General features: G+C 48.4%; 1 protein-coding gene across 16 annotated transcripts in view; it reads right to left on the reverse strand.

Annotated features, from left to right (window-relative positions):
• Positions 1-20843, reverse strand: part of ERI3 (ERI1 exoribonuclease family member 3) — a 126414-nt gene that overhangs the window by 39593 nt on the left and 65978 nt on the right. For 11 of the 16 annotated variants that reach the window (XM_087865819.1, XM_087865823.1, XM_087865822.1 and 8 more), the window contains one exon: positions 963-992. The exons of the other annotated variants lie outside the window; for them this stretch is intronic. In XM_087865819.1, coding sequence (XP_087721945.1) covers positions 963-992 — 30 coding nt within the window. The remainder of the gene's footprint in view (positions 1-962; positions 993-20843) is intronic. 16 annotated transcript variants of the gene reach the window in all.

The following is a 20843-nucleotide window of genomic DNA, read 5'->3' on the forward strand; positions in this document are numbered from 1 at the left end:
GAGTCTGTCAGAATTCTGAGTTCTCTATTCCCAGGTCCAAGCTACCTATGGCACTTTCATTCTTTCTTGACTTTGCCCAAACTAGCCCTAGCCGAAGGCTAAGCCAAACAAGAGGTGATCCTTCCTCTGGACTGCAAAGTATTCCTAGGCAGCCTGCAAGCCTAGCTGAGAGGCAGGGGCAGAAGCACTGCATCTTGGGAAGTCCTCTTGGCTCTGCGCATCCACTTCCTTCACAATCCATCAGATGGGACAAGGTGGATTTTTTTTTTTAACAATCCAAAAACTTTATTGACTTAAACCTGACTGAAATATGCCAGATGAGAATCAATACTGTACAGAAAGTTGTACAGAATTTTTTACACAGAAAACTGTGTCTGTATCACATACGTTTTATCTATCTGAAAATTTTTTTACATCAAGCTCCTCAGATTATTCTATCCCTTAGTAAATTCTTATGGTGGGAGGTGGGGTGGCACATGTGCAGAAGGAAGGCCTATCTTGCCCAACCCAGCCTAGTAGGAGGAGGCGTCCGAGAGAGTCAAGGCTTCTCCAAGGATGGAGGTTGATGGCAGAGAGAAGCAGAGCCGCTGGAAAAAGCTGGTGGCCTTGTGGTCTGTTTAGAGGCAAGTCTCCTATCTAGGGAATATCCTGCAGACACTTGCCAGCTACTTTCCTCTAAAAAGCCTCCCCCTATCCCCTGCCCCCAAACATAGCCCTCTTTCTGGATCAAAATGGCTGCTACCTACTCCCACCATTCATTCCTGGGGAACCCATCACTTCCAGCGCCAACCCTCAGGTTTGGGGAAAGAATTTGAAAGCTCAGAGAACTGGAGGCTTCATAGGACCAAGTTAAAAGAGCCAAGTGGGCAGAGGTTAGTCCTTGGGATCATAGCCCTCTCACAAAAAAATCCAGAAAATCTGTTACCTTCCTTCAGCCCTGTATCAGGACTCTCCACACTCACCTGCTCCACCAGGCCTCCAAGACCAAACACCTACAACAGAGAGGGTGAAAGAATGACAGCGACCGACATTTGTCTGTAAGTCCAAGTGACCCAAGGAGGTGAGTAAGGGGGAGAATCATACAGTCTCAGTGAAGGAGAATGGTCCTCCCTACAATCAACCTAGCCCACTGGTATCCTCATCTCCGGGGCAGACTAGGTTCAGCTGGCACACAGGCCCATACTGCTTTCAAGCCTAAGGCCACAGGAGAATTCCAGAAACATGGATCTTGGCCCCTTCCTTCCCTAAGAGCCCACATTACTGGCAGATCAGAGAGCCTCAACCAGTCAACCCTCCTGCAGCCCTGTAGACACAGGCAGCCAGCAGGCCCAGAAACCCCTAAAACTTGCTCTAACCAGCTCCCATGCTCTAAACTCCTAGGCAACCTCCTGGACAACATCCCCAGAGGCTCAGAAAGATGCTCTAGCTGTTGCAGCCCCACCCCAGACAGGAGGACAATCCCAGGCTCTGAGAAGTCAAGTCATGGCAGCCCCTCCATCCTCTGCCTCTGTTGTCAATCCTTACTCAATATATAGTCTCAGCACCAACCCTCTAGGTAAACTTCCACCAGGTCACCCAACTCTGAGGGATGAACCTCATTCCTTCAAGCGGTTTGACCCCTTCAATTGAGAGAGACAACCTAGACTCCAGTAAGGGACCCGTCTGGGGAGCAGATAGAAGGAAGTCAGCCAGACACAACAGGGTGCTGGCAGGTCAAGAAACTAGATCCCAGGGATGCTTTCCCCTGAACCAGACTTTGAAAGCTCACCCCCGGAGTGTCTAGCTCTAGAGCCCACTCCTCCAGGCAGCCAGTGGCATAGAGCAGGGAAGAAGTTGGGTCCTAATGTGTAAAAAGCTCCAGCAAAGCAAAATCATTTACTCTTCGGTGTGACTGCTCAGCAGAGCTAATAAATCTTGCATGAGCAGGGCCGATTCTAATTTCCTAATATGAAAAGGCATTTGGATTGAGAGAGAGGGGGAGATAAAAGTGATTGAATCTCCAATAGTCCAGGTTACTGACAAGAAACATCCTGCTCAGCCCTGAGAGAAGGATGGCAGCGCCCGCCCGCCCGCACACACCCATCCGTTCTGCCCCCCTCTTGGCGCGATACATCTCAGTCTCGTCTATTGACAGGACGTGGCTTTAAACACAGTTACACAAGTTATCATTTCTGCCTTCTGATCAATCTGAATTTTCAGGACAATTACCCTCTTAATCAATGATTGCTATCAGCAGCCCTGCGCCTGGACGGATTTCTCAGCAAGGTAATCATGCCGCCAGGCTGGACGGCGCGTGCATAGGCAATGAAGCTCCGGGTGGGGTCTCCTCCCTCCCTCCTGAGTCCCCCCATATCCCAGCGCCGCTGCCAGTATCGAGGACAAGGACGGCAAAGTGTGAAGGCCACTTCAAGGAGTGATGGGAATAGAAGGAAGGGAGGGGAGGGGGCCCAGCCACCCAGTCAGCCTTTAAGACCACCTGATTACGGAACAAACCTATTAAAACCCTAGATTTACAGCCCACCACCCTGATGCATCTCCACATGCCCTCCTGCCATCATTCCTACCTCCTAATTAGCCTAATAAAGCCCATTTCTAATTATGGGCTCAAACTATTAGGGTGAGTAAATGCAAAGAAAAGAGAAATATTGGTTTTACTAATCTCTCAGAGGCTATTGGTTCTAGAAATTCCTTTTCTTTTACAGACCTGGTTCATACAGGCTACTGACTGGAATGGCAGGGGCAACCTCTTCTCCTCCTCAGATACCCAGGCATCTGGAGCTGTCACACAGCCAGCCTCGCCTAGGGCCAGGAGGCCACCCAGCTCAACACTCCCTCCAGGGTCTTTCCATAGATTCTACCCTCCTTGTATAAAACAATCCAGGGCCCCTCAGGAGAAGAGGTGGGGGGTAGAGTCAGTCTCTGCCTCAGTGTTGAGTTAGCCAGAGACCTTACTGGCCTTACTGGCCATCAAGGGGACAACTCAGGAAAGCTTCTCATATTAGCTGTTGTTGGGCAAAGGACTTACACCAGAGAGGTCAACAGTGGAATGAGAAGGGCACGGTCTGGGGCACTGACAAATGAACTTATGCCTCAGCGTGGGTGGTAGATATGCGAATACAGATACAGGGGGCAGCGCGGCTTGGGGAATTTGCTGTTACACCCCAAGAGGGAAGAGAATTAGAAAGCATGCATGTATTCATTCACCGGTATTTACCAAGTGCTAGCCACAGGCTAAGTGGTGGGGATATAGCAATGAGCAGCATAGAAGTGACCCTCACTGTTAGGAGCTCTCACAATCTACTTGGAAAGACAGGTATAAAACAAACAAAAGAGCAAAAATATAAAAATAATAAAATGAACTTGTAAACGAATATTCATAGCACTACTATTCATAATAGTCAAAAAGTGGAAACAATCCAAATGTCTACCAACTGATGAATGGATAAATATAAAAAATTCCCATCATTGCAAGAATAGGCAAATTTAGAGACTGAAAGTAGATCAGTGGTTGGCTAGGGCTGGGGCATTTTGGGGAAATGGGAAGTGACTGCTAACAGAGTTTCTTTCAGTGGGAGACAAAAATGTCCTAAACTCAGATGATGATGACGGTTGCACAGCCCTAGGAATATGCTAAGAAGTACTGAATGGTACACTCTCAACAGGTAAGTTGTACGGTATGTGAATTACAGCAACAAAACTTTTTTTTTTTAAGTACACTACCACAGAAGAAGTGCAAAGAGCCCACTGCAGGCCCACCCAAGTGAACAAAGCCAGAAAGCTCTACCACGGTACCCAGGCACTTAATAAATAGGTGTGTGAAAGAGAAGAAAGCTGCCCGTGGGAAACACAACAAGTCTTCAAAGAGGACATAAAGGAGTTAGGTCTTGAAGGATAAGCAGAAGTTCACTAGGCAGGAATGCAGCAAAGGGCATTCTAGGTAAATGGAACAAATATGAATAAGGCCTGCAAGTGACCATGCAGGCTATCTTGGTACAGCTGAAAACCCAAAGGGGTTTCAAGAGGTAGGCCAGAGAGCTTGTACTGCACACAACAGACGTCAAGATTTTTTAAGTAGAGGAGTCAAACAATCAGTACAAGAATAGCTTGGGCTTTGACGGTGTAGGCATGGGAGACAACATGTCATAGGTGAAAGGCCATGGTTTCTGGAGTCACATATCCAGCATTTAAATCCTTCAATTTTTCTCCCAATAAACTTGAATGACCAATGAGGGCTGGAATTTTGTCTATTTTGCTTGCTATTTTATTCCCAGTGCTTGGCAGAGTGCCTGACCTAGTAGGTGGTCAACAGCCATTTACTGAATGAAGATGAATGAATGAATATGTTGAATCCAGTCCCGTTTGACAAACATTGATTTAACATCTACTGTGAAGTTCGCACTGGTTACGCAGTGCGAGCTCTTCATGGGCAGAGTCCCTGTCTGATCTCTGCCTCAGTGACTCACATGGGTTCTGTTTGGCACAGGACAAGTGTTCAAATTGTATTAATTCCCCTCCTTCTCCTGGTCTAGAGATTTCCCTAAGACCCAGTGAATCTTGGATAGGTGTGGCACGAACACATTGCAGTGGCTGACGAGAAAAGGGGAGCTGAGGCTGCAGAGGTGCAGGGCTTCAGGAGCAGGTGGCGGTATCCAAGATCTTCGTCCCACAGCAAGCCATGGTGCTCCAGGAAGCCAGTCAGCAATTCCAGTTATTAAAGCCGGTGAGGACCCGAGTGGGAATGAGAGGCCCACATTCCCACAGCCCGCTGGCAGCATCCTCTGCAGATTACCCTGCACCCAAGGCCCACATGCAGGAGGAGGCCAGCCCAGAGGTAAGGTGGGAACACGAGCTGCAGGATGTGCAGGGGGATGAGGAGGAGATCTGGGCCTTACTTCCTGTCCTGACCCCAGAGATCCACCATTTCCACTTCTCCCCTCTGGTCAGGAGAGCCCTTCAGCTCATGGCTGACCACCGTATGAAGGGGGCTCCTCAGTCTCCCAGCCCCCAATTCCTGTAGGGCCTCCCCTCCCCTCCCTGTTCTTCCCTCCCTTGCCTTCCTGCAGAGCTTCCCTTGAGCCATAAAAATAAAATAAAACACAAACACCCACAGTCCAGGAGGAGGGCGTCAGACAGATAATGGGCATTTTATATCTTTTTATGACACTCCCCATAGGCAGCTCGGCAATCACAGCGCAATAAAGGCAGGCATGCAGCTTGCATAGTTAAACAACTGCCGGGTAATTAGGCACAGCAAACACACCACTGGGGAGGCCTCAGGGTTGCCCTGGGATCTGCCTGCAGCCTGTCCTCCTGCCAGCAGCCAAGTAGGTGCAAAGCCCGGGCCTAGCATCAAAGCCCTGGTCATGGTGCTGAAGACAGACCCCTGGCTGCTGCCCTATGCACACTTGGGCTCATGCCCGTGCACACTCACAGGCACAGCTGCCCGCACCCATACATAAGCATTTCCCAAGCAGCTAGCTTGGACCTCATCTTCCCAGAAGGACCACTCCTAGGGCAGGGCAGGGCAGGGCAGGGCAGCCTAGGATCTCTCGAGGGCCCTGCATTAAGGCCCTTGAAAAAGTCACTGGCTCAGCTGCAGCCAGGACGAGCTCACCCAGGTAGCTCTGAGCTTTTCGAGTCACATAGGCAAGGGACATATAAACACAAAGACACACTTACGTGGAGTCTCTCCTTCGTGAATTCTAACTCGTCAAAGCTGAATTCAAAATAAATTATTTTTAAAAACACACCTAAACATACCATACACATAATTCTTATTTCTGTACTTAACCAACTCTATTGTATTTTTCCCCATTTTCCCTGCTAGACTAGGGGCCCTGTATAGGTAAAGACTAGACCTGATTTATTTCAGAGTCTAAATGCCTTGATACACAGGGCTTTAGAGAGTGACTGGTGGCTGAATGTGAATTTAGAGGTCCTGGCGCAGGCAGGGTCACTAGGTCCAGGCCACTAGGTCCAGGCTGATCTAAGCTTAACCTACAGACGTCCTCCCAGCACTGAGGACGCCTCCCTGTGAGTCCACACAATGCTCGTTCCTTCTCTAGTGATCCAGCCAGTTAAATTCAGAAATTTCAGGAAACTGATGGCTAATTCGTGGGACAGAATAGACAAAACAGGGGCGCCTGGGTGGCACAGCGGTTAAGCGTCTGCCTTCGGCTCAGGGCGTGATCCCGGCGTTCTGGGATCGAGCCCCACATCAGGCTTCTCTGCTATGAGCCTGCCTCTTCCTCTCCCACTCCCCCTGCTTGTGTTCCCTCTCTCGCTGGCTGTCTCTATCTCTGTCAAATAAATAAATTTAAAAAATCTTTAAAAAAAAAAAAAAAAAGAATAGACAAAACACTGTTACAATCCCATTTCAAGACTGAGATGGCCAAAGGTCCCGTATCTTGAAGCCACCCAAATCAGCTCTGAGGAATCAGCTGGGGAAAACTCAAGCACCCAACCGTAAGCCACTCTTCCCCCAAAAGAGCTGACAGCAGGCCAAGTGAGCTCACACAAAGGCTTTGGGTTGAACCAGCAGGTTCCATAGGAATGTGAACACATGTCCAGCTATTTGTTCTGGTCTCTACCTGGCCATCACTCTGCACCTGCCAAGACAATCAACAAAGGGGATTAAAGGCCAGAGGAAAGGCCTGGGCTGCACCCTGCCTTTAAGGTATTGAGAGGCCCCCTTCCTATCACATTCCCCCCCCTGAAAGAAGTAGGAAGACAACAAGCTTCACCTCAGCCCATGTTCTCATAGAGAAGCCCAAAGCCTCAATGGCATTCAACTCTAGTCCAGGCCACCCCAAACTGTGACAGGACCAGCTATCCAAACCCCTCCCTAATACCTGAGCCCCAGTTCTCCTGAGCTGATGCCAGGCAATGCTCTGCCTTCCCTGGACCCTCAACTTTTCCTAGTGGGATAGTGGAGTAGTCCCAAGGCTGGAGATCAAAGTAGGCAAAGGTTTAAGGGTTCTCTCACTTTCCTTGAGTATGTCTCATTTTTTGCTGAGAACAAAAAAGAGGAAATCTAAGGTACCATAAATGATCTCAGAATGGCAAAGGCAGAAGAGATTGCCTTCTCCAGCCCCTTATTTGTTAGATGAGGAAACTGAGGGCTCAGAAAAGGGAAGTGACCCAACACCAGAGCCCATGTCTTTAATCTTCCAGCTTCAAGTTCAGCCCAGGGTTCTTTGTATTGTATCACACCGTCCTCTAGAGACAAAGGCCTCATCGGCCACCTTCAGGTGGGCATATATTTCCACATACCCCATATTTACACCCTTACCATAGTCCTACACGTGGGCATGGGCAAACACCCGAGTATACGCAGATACAAACTTCCCACATGGACAAATACACTTCTTTAAACACAGACAGATATCCACGTACACCCAGGCACATTCCCATACACACAGATCCCCATTAAAAGGTGCCACTCCCAAGAGACCTGGATTATGAGGCCAATCCCCATCCTTCCCCAATCATTGCCTTTCACTGATCATACAACTAGGAATGGCTGGTTATGTGTTTGCCCCAGCCTCCTGTTCCAACCAGGCCAGACCAGAGGAACTGCCTTTAGGTGGTATCTGCTACGGGACAAGTGACAAGAAAGAAGCCACGAAAGGAGAGAAGCTGAATTTATACCCCGGTCATGGGGTCTTGGGCGAGCTTAATTTCTCTCAGTCTCTACTTCAGTACCCATAAAGCACGGACGACAGCCCCTCCCTTGCTGCGTAGCCGTGAAGATGAAATGAGCGAACGTGTGTAAAGCACCTCGCACAGAGGCTGGCACCCACTGGGGCTCCACATGGTGGTGCTCGACTATTGACACTGACAGACGTGGTCAGTCCTGCTTTTCAAGCAGGGCAACATGGGAGGGAGAAGGGAGGCAGGGCTGTGCCTCCTGCCTTCAAGAAAGTCTCTTTGTCCTTTTCTCTCCTTTTCCGTAACTCCTTCTAGTTTCTAGAGTCCAGAGTAACAGTAACAACAACAACAACAAAACAAAACAAAACAAAACAGAACACAAAAAGAAAAAAAACGAAACAAAACAAAAACTTGGGAGAAGGCAGAGTAATAGTTCCCTTACTTCTCTCAGACTTAACAGAGTGTAGATGAGTCGACCTCTCCCTCGCCTCACCTCTCTCCCCAGCAGCCCTTTGTGCTTCTGCAGTGTCTTCGACACCCCCTCTGCTGGCCTAGCTCTGTGGATTGAGAATTCTGTTGGATTCAAGAACAAGATCTAGTCCCTATGCTTGAGTTGCTCATGGTCCTGCACAGGGACAGACCAGGCCACACAAAATAACTGAGAGGCGTGGACCTTCGGTTACTCTGGGTCCTAGAGGCTAGCCCGAGGGTTACAGTCTCGGCTCGACAGTCGGGATGCCTAGGCTTAAAGCTCCAAACACCCCAGGAGAGCTCACACACTCCCTTGTTCTCAGGATTCACTTCCTCAAGGACACAAGAGAAAGACAGAGGAGGCTCACAGTGGGACCAAGAGAAAGAGGTGGCATCAGCTGACAGGACGCAGACCCTGAGCAGCAGCCAGCAAGAGGCAGACCACGCGGTGGGCCTCGTTGCAAAGACCTGCCATGGAGGGCACTGCAAGCAACTCCAGGGTAGAGGTCGTCTTGTAGCAGCAGCAGGGAACCTCATGGAGGAAGAAGGCATCCCAGCTGCCTTGAGCTGACTGCCTCATTTGTTCCATTTCCCCTTGTGGCCACACTCATGGGGGATGCAGAACAAGGCAGGCTAACCCCCTGGCGGAGAGTGTGCTAGGCTAGCCACTCACACGCCAAGTGCCAGCACTCTTCTAAAAGCTTTACACACATCACCTAATTGATTCCTCACACTGTATTGTGTTGTTTTTGTTTTTTTAGAGCAAGGGAGAGAGGGTGCAGAGAGGCAGAGGGAGAAGGAGAGAGAGAGAATCTTCAGCAGGCTCCATGCCCTGCGAGGAGCCTGAGGCGGGGCTTGATCTCACGACCCTAAAATCCTGACCTTAGCCAAGATCGAGCTGGGTGCGTAAGTGACTGAGCCACCAGGCACCCCGATTACTCACTGTAATTTGCCACATTCTGCTTTAAGGACATGGGCAAAGCAGTGTCAGACGGCCCAGAGCGGACAATGCCACAAAGCATGGTGCCATCTTTCCCTTCCTGCTATCCTGGGCCCATAGACTCTTCCCTCACATGGACATAAACATGTGGCATTTTTCTGGAGCTACTGCCACACGCTTAGAAGGAAGCTTAGGCTGGCTCCATCTAGACACCGGGCAATGGTACCTTCCTGTCCTCACTTGCTCTAGCTTCTCTGGGAGAAGGTATACACACGGCTGGCCCACATCAGTAGCTTGAAAACTCTGCAAACTATTATACGGAGTTCCCCAATCCGGCATTGCCGCACTCCTCCAGGCCTTCGCGTACACTGCGGCCTCCACCGAGAATGCTCTTCCCACCCGGTCTCTCAACACCTTGAAGGCCCAACTCAGCGTTTCAGTGGAATCTTTGTTAACTTTCTCTCCTGCACCCCAGATGAAAATGACCCCTACCTCCTCTGCGCTGGAGGCAAGAGAGCAGTAAGAGCATGGTCTCTGGAGTCTACTGCCTAGACTCAGATACCTGCTCCAGCACTCACTAGCTGTTGAACCCCATGCAAGGTACTTAACCTCTCTGGATCTTAGCCTCCTCATCTGTAATATGCCAATAATAGTGCTTATCTCATAGAAGTGAGGATTAGTGACCTAATCCATATAAAACATTTAGAGTAGTACCTCTTCATTTTTCTAATTACCTCTACTTTACAAAGGAGGAAACCAAGATTCCGAGAAAGTAAGTAACTTGTCCAAGGTCAAGATGCAGGTAGTGATAGAGCCAGGAATCGTCTGAAGGTAAATGTGACTCTGCACGCCACTGGACACCAGCCATGCTGTGGCAGCTGGAATCAAGAGCATGATATGGTCAACTCTGTTCACTACCTTCACACAGGGGGAGCTCGTCCACAGATGGCACGAGGCTCCTCCTCCTTGGCATGCCCGTGAATTCTGCCTCTCTCCTTCACCCCCGTAGCCTAGTCACCTCAGGCCGAATGGCCAGTACCAGGACAAGGGAGGACATTTCACGTCCAGGACAACTCTAGGAGTGGGTACTATTTTTCTTCTACAAAGAATGACACTGAAGCTGAACGAAGTGACTTTCCTGAAGCCCCACAGCTAGTAAGTACAATCAAGATTCTGAACCAAGCCTACTGGACCCCGGAGCCTACTTCTGTGTGTCAGGAATTAATCGTCTTCTATAGGTTCAGAAAGGTTAAGGAATTTGCTTCAGGTCACATAGGTAGTTGGGAGCAATGTTAGAAATCTGAGCCAGACTCGTCTGATTCTAAAGCTTTCTCTTGCACAAATGGTCTCCAGCCTGTGAGCTATATCCCCCGGGGGTCAGTGTCCACACCAAGCATCACCTGAAGATTAGGTGAAGGGTCCATCTCACATATAGCCAGGCCATTTGTTTATGTAGGTTTAGGCTGATAGTATTGTAATTAACAAATACAAATCCATTTAAAAGCCAACCAAATTCCCTGTAGCTTTTTTCATTATGTACCTCCCTTATCTCTGAACACCCAAAACATCAGTTCCACCAAGTGCTGAGGGGGAAAAGGAACGTCTGTGAAGTTTTCTGACGTTACCAAGAGCTCCATGTACTCTGCCTGCCCACCTCAAGAGCTCTCCCAAACCACGGGCAGGCACTTTGTCAAGGCACTTCCCCGATCCTTAGTTACAAACACACAGTAGTGTCTTTTGTGTGGAGTAACTGTCCAAAGTTCATTAGCAGTGACAGAAGGCACAATCCCTTCCAGACTTGAAACCTGTGAATGTTAAGAACCAATGAGGACTCAAGTCCTGAGCTAGGGAAGGAAGGAAGGAGTCAGAGAAGTGAATTTCTGTCTTTCCAACCCTGGCCTCCAACTCCTTCCCTGCCCGCCTGCCTAAGATATATGGTCTGGGGAACAGAACACCCCTACCCAGGTTCAAACCCTAGCTCTACCTCTTCCTGGCTACGTTCCCTCAGGCATCTTACTTAACTTCTCTAAGCCTATTTGTCTGGGAAATCTGGCAGGGGGATAGGCATGTGGACTGCAGAGCTCATTAGTCCAGTGTGGGTTCAAGTAGTTCTTGACGACACCCAGTGTGTGCCCAGTCCAGTGCTGAGCACTAGAAATACAGAGACAGGCGGCACGTAGGCCTCAAAGTGCTCACAGTCTACTAGGAAATACAAATGTGTGAGCAGATAATGACAAGAGCATATGATACGCTTATTACAAAGTGCTGAAACCATACAAAGGAGGAAGTGATCGACTATTTCTACCAGGGGTCAAGGAACGTCAGAGAATCCTTCACAGAAGAGGGTTCTGAAGGATGAACAGGAGTTTTCTCAACACACTAAAAAGGGAAAGGCAATGTAGGCAAAGGGAACAGAATGAGCAAAGGGAAGTGAAACAGTCCCTTTGAAGAGTGTTTTTGAAGAATGGCAAGAAGTTTGATATGGCCAGAATGTTAGAGGGACAGGAGATACGAAGCTAGGGATGCTGCAAAGGGCCTTGGGTACTTTGCTCAAGAGGAAGGAAGGGCGACAGCCTTCCATACCTACCCTCTTGGCTCCAGTGCTTTTCCTGTCAAAACAAGCACACTGCAATCGCACCCTTTCCTGTGCCTTTGATTTAAGAGTTCCTCTCCTGGCCCTGACAGTAAGGCATTTCTGTCCCACAGATTATAACTCACTCTGGGCTATTATTCAGCTCCCCAGCCCTGGCCCTGCTGCAGTTAGTCCAAACATAATATCCTTCATGCATATATTATCTGTCTCCCTATTATCTGGAATCATTTCGGAATTAAATTTCAGTCCTGCAATATTGGCTTCAGGAGCGGCGCGCTTTATGGGCTAGTCAAAGGTTAGAATACCAATCAAAATAACAGTGCCGATGCAGCGAGACATTTTAATATTCCAAAACCCGGTAATTGTAAAAGGACATAATATTTTTTCCCTGATTACCCCAAAGGCAACACATGTTAACAAGGCGAGGGAAGGAGTGAAAGAAATTTCAGAGTTCAGACAGCTGTAAGACATATTTAAAGGAAAAGCCGGGCAGGGTACTACACCATGGGGGCAGGGAGATGCGAAGAAAGGAGACATTCTCTCCAACTCCAGCTGCCCTATTCCAAACACAGCACTGTTCCCTCTGCTACCTCTGGACCACATCCCAAGAGCTCATGCCCAAGGGCAGACATTGCAGAGAGCGGGATGAAAGGAGAAAGAGCTAAGGATATGGAGTCTTAAGGCCTGGGTTCTAGTTTCAGCTCTACGATCGAGGAGCCTCCAGCCCCCAAGACGGGCTCCTCCCAGGGCTTCAGCATTAAACCCAGCAGCAAGCACTCCAGGCTGCTCTCCCACTCGCCCCCTCCTTGTCCCATGCCTGTTTCTCCACCTCTCCCTCATTTATATCTGGTGCTCTGTGTCCTGTCCTCTGTGCATATATTTCTTCCCTAAGACAGCTAGAGGACCTGGTCTCAGAGCTGGCCCCACCAGGATAGTGGCCCATAACTGCCCACTGCCCCAAGGACAGTGCTCTGTACTTTGGATGATGCCAAAGACCTGGACCACAGCACGTCTGGTTCTGACCACCAAGTGGTACAGAAGCATCTGTCTTGGGGCAAATCCTCTTGCCCTCCACCCTCTGAAATAAAACAAACACCTTGCAGGGCCCCTAAATCTTCACACCCCTCTCTTGGTTTTCAGTTCTGTTTTGTTCTTGTTTTTTTTCCAAATTAGCTTCTGAATAACCCCAATGGAGGGGCTCTGCAGGTGGCACCACATGGCCACCATTCTAGAGAGTCCCAGCCTCTGTCAGCTGCCTATCACTTGGGCAGCTTTATCCCCAACAGCTCCGAAACAGTGACCTGACCAACAGAGTTTCAGATCTTTTCACTCCTGATGGCTTCCCAGCTAGCTGAGCCCACTCGCTGGAGCCTCCAATCTGCATCATTCCGACCTGCTGACCTGCCTATGGCCCCCAGCAAAGAACTTCATTAAGGCCAAGAATTTATTCCTCCATAAGCCCTTAATTTATTACTGCACTGATTGGGACTCTGAATGCTCCAAGGTCAGGAAAAGTCACACTCAATCGTAGACACCAACCTTCCCTTCAGCAGTTTCTCCTGCTGTCCGCTCCCAGGGGAGGGGAAGACAGAAATGCTTCTTGGAGAGATGCTTCTCCTTCTTGGAGGGACCCGAGAAGGTCTCTTCCTCCTTATTCACTCTTTCACAGCTGGTCCCAACTCCACCCCCTTCAGAGCACCCAGAAATTACAGCAAGGCAGATAGCACAGATGGCAGAGGAAAAGTGGAACGGCAGTCTTCACACCCTGGAACATCTGGGTCTGTTAAATTCTAGGTGATCCCCTCCCTACAACTTCTGAGCATGACTAGTTGAGCCCTGTCTGTCAGGACTGACTCAGAATCCTCCTAAGACTGCCTGTCTGCTTCCCCCAAAGCCCACCTAAACAGGCCCAGAGGGAATTCGAGACCATTTGTGAGTGTACGTGCATGCACTCGCATGGCTGGTCTGGATGTACATGAACTGTATACGCATACATGCGGGCGTATGTTTGTATACACATTTACCCCTATGTGTCCATGCATACGCAGAGAGAATATATACGTTATGTGTGCATGTGTGCATCCATAGACTCACTTCCTTATGGAAGTCGCATCTGACCTATCCCTTTCTTAACCTCTTATCTACGCTAACATTTTCCTCCACCCAATCCTAGCTACTCACTCCCATGGGCACATCTCGGAACTTGCCAACACGGAGAACTGCCCCATCTCTGAAATCACTAATTTAGACATCCTGCACTAACCATGATCTCTTATCTTTCCATGTGGATGCTCAATGACACGTGATACACCTTTCTTCACCTTACTGGGACCTAGCTACTTTTTCCATAACCATCAGGCCCCCTGCTGTCTTCTCCTTCCTCAATATCCAGCTGAGATCTCATTGTCCCTTCTTGGAAACCACCGTCTGGCCGGTATTTTCAACAACTCCTTTGCTCCTTTCATCACACCTCTTGCGCAAGTCTCCACCCTGGATGAATCTAAATGTCTGCTTTCGGCATGCCTACAGCCAGGCAGCTGAGCTCTGCTGAAGAAAAGCCCTACTAAACAGAGTGGTTCCACCATGAATGAATGCCATCAACCTTGACGGGACCCTCCACACTGCCTAGAAATCCTACTCTATTTCTCAAGTTGGCTCACATTTCTACTCTTTACTAAAACCATAGCAATCCCTTTCCACTTTCTACAAACCTTCCCAGCCCTCCCCTATTAGTTATTAGCAAGTGGCTCCCCTACTTCATAGAGAAAACGACAAGCCATCAGATGGGAGCTACTTCAACTTGCCGTCAAATCCGCACGCTTCTGCCTCTACCACATCCCCCTTCCCCCTCCTGCAGAGAGCTGATTTTCATCGTTTTCTCCACCCCATCTCCTCACCATCTCAGAGACCTCTCTCACTCCTGTATTTTCAAACTTTCCTTCGCTACCAGTGCCTACAACCAAGCACGTCTCCCATCTTACAACATGCCACCTGCCTCAACCCCACACTTGCCCCATCACAGTTCTTGTCCTTTCTCTCTTCTTCAAAGCCATGTTTCTGAAAAGGTTAAAATTTCTCTGTCGCCTCGTTTACTCCCCAATTCACTCCAGTTTGGCTCCAGTCCCTCTCACAGCACTGAGTTTTCACCAAGGTCGCCGAGGCCCTTCCACCCCAGGAGCTCATTGTTCAGTCCTTCTGTTACGTGGCTCTCTGCAAGCTGACTGGTCATCTTGTCCTGAAAATTCTTTCTTTCCTTGGTTTCCGTGGCACCACACCATCCTGCTCTACCCCTTCTCTACCACTCTTTACTCTTTCATTTTTACCCTCTCTTTAGCACAAAGGGTCAGGCAAAACTGAATTTCAGTTCTACCCCTGCCGGGTACCAACATGGGACACTGAGCAAGTTGCACCCTCATTATGTGCCTGTTTTCTCAACCTTAAAATGTGAAAAACAGATATGCAAATAATAACAGATTATCATGTCAAGAAGTAGTCAATATAAAAATTACTAATGAACATTTTAATAAACGATTGTTTTTAAATGTGTAATTTACACTTAAACTACATCTCAATTCAGATGCTAAATCTTCATTAGAAATACTAGATCTATATTTAAATTTTAAATAGCTAACAGTTGAAAATGTAAACTCACCACACAGGTTGTTCTAAAGTTCTTCAAGAAAGTTTATTTACATTTAAGTTAATTAAACTTTAAAATGAAAAAAAAATTGGCAACTATACTGGACAACACAGGTCTAGCACACAAAATGCAATCAATAAATGAGAATTTTTATCACTACTGTCAGTGACCACTCCTTCTCTATGTCTGACTCTTCCTTCCCTATTAAGTATTGGTGTTTTTCAGTGCTCATCCTAGGCCCTCTTTTCTTCTCACCCTGTATATTCTATACTCCCATAACTTCAATGATCATTCATACACCAACGACTTCCCTGAATCTGTATCTCTTGTCCAGACCTTATCCCTGAGCCCTGGACCTATATATCTGACTACCTCCTCCATAGCTTCACAAGAATGTCTGAAAGCATCTAAACTCTATGTGTCCCAATTCATCTTGTCTTCTAATCCCCAAACTTCTCTTCCTTCCATTACCTCAGTGCATTCATTCCAATTCATCCAGTTGCTCAAATCATAAACCTTAAGAGTCATCATGGTTTCCTCCTCATCATCAACCCTCAGAGCCAATCAATCACTCTTTCCTGTCCATTGTACAGTACATGCTGCTATAATACTTGTTTTGAAAGAGCACCTTCATTCCAATGCAGTCAATGTATTAGGAAACAGTTTAGCATAATGCAAACTGTGCCTTTGTTTATGTGTGATTTGGTCCATAATCAATACCAGATAAACAGAGGAAAGTCTACCCAGCTGAAGAGAGCTGTGTAAGAATACGCAGAATGCACACATGCGTACACTTCAAACATACAGCAGCTTCCTAGAACACTACCTGTATCATAAGCCACATCCATCGGGCTACAACTTTCCAACCGATTCCAGAGAACTCGCCTTCTACCACTTCGCAATAACTCACAAGCTACAACCTTTTCTCATGCCCACTGCCAACCAAACTCCAGGGTTTTTTCAAGGTAGAGTGCCAATATTTATTGTAGTATTTATGTATTTCTTAGCCATTTAACATGTGTAAAATTATGCTACAATTTTTATTAGATTCCTATCTTTTTTTATATGTCACTAATGAAGTTTTTGAGTATTGTGCTCCTAACCCCGTTTTTATTGCAACTTTTTATTACAACTTTTCATAGCACGGTGATTTTTAAGAAGGTCTATGCTGCATTATAGCAGAACTGACTGTACCATTTAATACTCTAGAATCAATCCATTTCTCTACATTTCCACTGCTATCAGTTCAATCCTGGTAACTATCATCTTTCACCTGGGCTGTAGCAATGGTCTAATTCTGTGGTTCTCAACCAGGGACAGTACCTCCCCACTCCCACCCCTGTCTAGGCCCCTTGAAATGTATGTGCATATGGCGGGGATGGAGCGTTTTCAGCTGTCGCAATGACTTAGAAAGAGGCACTACTAGCATCCAGTGAACAGGGGGGACAAGAATGCTACAAGTTCAGCAATGTTGTCCATACAATGATTTCTTCCACCTCAAGATGCCAAATATAGCCCCATTAAGAAAAACCAGTACTGATCCCCCCCATATCAACACCCAGCTCTCTCTACACTGTAGCCAGAAAGAGCTTTTTCAAAATGCACAGCAGATCATGCCTCTCCTACGTTTAGTGCCCTTCAATAGCTTCCCCTTACCCTAAGGATAAGGAGGAAAATCTAACCTGTGGCCTCCCCCTCCAGCTTCATCCCTCACCACTCTCCTCTCTACCCCACATTCACTATGCTCCAGGTAGTCATTCATTCAACAAATAATGACTAAACATCACCGTGTGCCAGGAGCTATTCAAAATGATGAGGACAGAACAGTGAACGGAGGAGACAAATATACTCCACTCTCATGAAACTCACATTCTACTTCCATGAAGCTGCCAGGCTTCCCCTTACCACAGGGCCTTGCCACATGCTTATCAGCCAATTCCTACTCATCCTTCAGATCTCAGCTTAGACACCCTTCCTCAGGGAACCATTCTCTGATCCCGCCCCCCTGTCAGGCCCCCTTATGAAATGATGCCACGACTCTGGACTTAGCAGTGTTATAACATAATTAGAATTATTTAACATCCATCTTTTCTGTTGTATTTCCAGGCCTAGTACAGTACCTGGAACACCGAGGGCACTCAAGAATATGTGTTTACTGACAAAGATGTGTATGTTTATATATATCCATGTCTTCATGCTTTATGAATACGTATGTATAAACATTCGTGCCTGTGTATATTTCCATATATTTCTGAAAGTGAATATGTGACTATGTATTTACACCCATACGTATGAATGGAAACACACATACAATTTTGGATATGCCTACTTGGGTATATTCATTCACTGGAGTAAACACGTGTATATTCATGTACGTGTGTGTGTGTGTGTGTGTTCTTCTGGCTCCTCAGTGACAGCTCTGACCTCCTGGAGGGAGCTGGGAGCAGGGCCCCAAGTCTTCTCTAAGCTGACAGTTCAATAAGAGTGTAAGATCATTCAATGACACTCCAAATGTCAGCAAACACTGGCTTGCTCCACTCTGCTACAGGGGAAGTGGGTGGAGGCGGGCGATGTGGCAGCCTGGCCACTGAAAGGCTGCTCTTCCCTGACGCAGTGCACACCATTTCTGGACAGGAGAGGCCTTAAGAAATGGGGATGGTAAATTCAGTCCCAGATGACTCAATGGGCAGGTCTTGGCAGCCAAGCAGACCAAGACCCCCCCTACTTTTTCCATGGGCAAAGTTCTGCTCACCGAGTTGAGGAGAGGAAAAGGAAGGAAAGCGGGGAGGAAAGAATAAGATCAAGGACAGGAGGGGTGCCTGGGTGGCTCAGGCGTTGAGCGTCTGCCTTCGGCTTGGGTCATGATCCCCGGGTCCTGGGATCGAGCCCCGCATCGGGCTCCCTGCTCGGCGGGAAGCCTGCTTCTCCCTCTCACACTCCCCTTGCTTGCGTTCTTCCCTCTCTTGCTGTCTCTGTCAAATAAATAAATAAAATCTTAAAAAAAAAAAAGGACAGGAGAGGGCCCTAGAGACAGCCAGGGCCTGGGTCACACAGGGGGAAAGAAGGGCACGGAGTAAGACGTTACGCAATACCCACGCAACCCTGGCAATGACCTCTCTGGCTTGCTCTTATTATTACTCTTTTTAAGGGAGCAGGAATCTTTGTGCACCCTGCACTAACTCATGCCATAAAAAGGTCAGAAAGACCACCATGTCCCTGGACCTCCAGGGTCCTGCAGCCTCTCTTGACTGGCTACTGGCAAAACTGGCCCAAAGTCCGGAACTGAGTCATCTCTCCTGCTGGGCCCTCAGGTGCATCTGGAACCTGATGTGGCTGGAGGGCAGAGAGGAAGGGATTAGACCACTCTAATGCCACTCGCCTCATGCACTCTAGTTTCTCCTAGACCTGCTCAGGTTACCTACCAAGACGCAATCACAAGGCCAACTGGGAACAGAGTCTCCAGTTTTCACTTGTACCCATTTTCCTCCTACGGCTCGGCACAGTCCGCAGAGAACCACAATGAACAGACTCAGGACAGCTTGCTTTGAACCCCAGCAGCATCAAGGTAGCCTTGAGTGGCCATGTTAACACATGGGTCGGTTGTTTTCCTGCCTCTCTGCCAAGGAACCTGGAGGCAGGGAACTACCCAGACACCAAAAAGTCTAGTGAACTTCACAGAGCAATTGTTCATGGTCAGCGCCTGCCTCGCCTGGCCGGGCCTTCACATTGCATTTGCTGAGGCCAGCAAGCACCCTCAGATGCACTCTGACAGCTGGCATATTATGTTCCAGCAGCACAGACCTAGCCACAGCCTCATGTAGAGCCCCGCCAAGCCCTGCGTGAGAGGGCCTGTGGAGCCAGCTCTCAAACATCAGTCAGCCAGCTGACTGTTGACTGAGCACGTACTCTGTACCTAGTGCTGACTGGGACACCTCAGACACAGAGAGGAACCAGCCTGTCTCTGTGCTCCAGATAGACAGGTCTGTGAGGAAACAGACAGGAACTCAGTTTCAATAGTCAAAGATCACTGATATCCAAAGGGTCAAGGAGTCTCAAGACAAGAGACTGACTGCTGACCTTCTCAGAAGAGGTGATACCTGAGCTGAATCCTCAAGAAGAGCGAACGTGCCTTATGAAGATGACTGGAGGACGATTCAGACAGAGGTAAGGCCACAGTCCGAGACCCGAAGGTAGGACAGAGCCTGGCCCCCTTAGCCAAAGATGGAAGGTAGTTAGTAGCTACTGCTCAGGTCCAAGGGAGATTAGCTGGAGAGGCAGGTAAGGGTCAAAGTACAAACAAGCTAAGGACCAAGTGTAAAGGACCTGAGTACCAGGGGAAAGCAAAGGAGTTCACAAATGTTGCCACAAAGAATGGCTGCTCTGAGACTGACGGAACAAAGTCCAAGGTCATTCTCCTCTACTGTTCCTCCACATGTTCACTTAGCCCCAGCCCATACACACACCAAAAGCATGTTGCTCCCCTTGCCTGGAAAGTCTTCTCTCCTCTTCAGATTCATATTCCACCTTCCTTGAGTGCCCAGTTCATGACCCAAATCCTCACAATACCTTGTCTTACCCATCAAGACCTCTCTCTTCTCTAAGCCCCTGTGGGAGCCACTACTCTGACCCCTGGCGTGTTCTCTCTTATTTCCTGGGAGTCACTAACCTGATCAGCGGCATGGGGTTCTTAAGGCTGCTCCAGGGCTGTTGCCCTTACATCGGAATTACAGGGGTGAGTCTCTCTAGCAGACTCAGACTCTTGGAGGAAGGATCCCAACAGAGGGATGGGAAGGATCCCTATCTTGGGAGCCTATTCCTACACTTCCCTTCTTCTGCCTACCTAGAAAGCATAGCACATACTAGGAAAGTACAGTTTTCTGGGTAATTCATTCTCCGCCAGGCCCCAATTTCGTAGCTGCACGGGGTCCCCCCCAGCCTACAGCTCCAGCACCCACTCCCCAGGTACTTGGTGCTTCAATAGGGCCAGTCTCCTTCCTCATACTCAAAGGGAATTGGGCTCTAGTTTCCACAGTCCTTCTCACATGAGCAAGGCTCTGATGGGGCGAGGCAGGACCAAAGCCAGCCTGAACCAATTCTACCTCCCAACCAGAGGGAGATACCAGGGCAACTCAGGATGGTCAGAGGTCACACTCATGATCACATCAAAGAAGGATACTTTCCCAGAGGCTCAGCTAGTGCCATATCTCTCCTAAAGACAATGCAGCTCAGCCCAGTGATTCAGTTCTGAGCAAGAACCTAGAAAGTCCCCTTCGTTGGGACTTCTCCACACATCTGGATGACACCGCACAGGACAATGTTATAGTCTACCCCGCAGCCTGGTCCCCAAGCAGCTCCCCACTCGCAGAAAGGTCCACACCCTTCCAGTGCATATTACTTAGGGAAGAGGAAGGAGGGATGTTGAGAAAAGAAAACAAAAGAAATGGAAAGAGATGACAACAAAAAGAGGAGAACAGAGATGAATAAAGAAAGCAAGGGGGGAGGGGATCTGAGGCACAGGAGACCCGGAGGAAGCACCCGAGTGGGGCTCA

Source organism: Ursus americanus, chromosome 12 (assembly GCF_024610735.1).
Source record: "Ursus americanus isolate L20-20 chromosome 12, mUrsAme1.1.p, whole genome shotgun sequence".
Lineage (NCBI taxonomy): Eukaryota > Metazoa > Chordata > Mammalia > Carnivora > Ursidae > Ursus > Ursus americanus.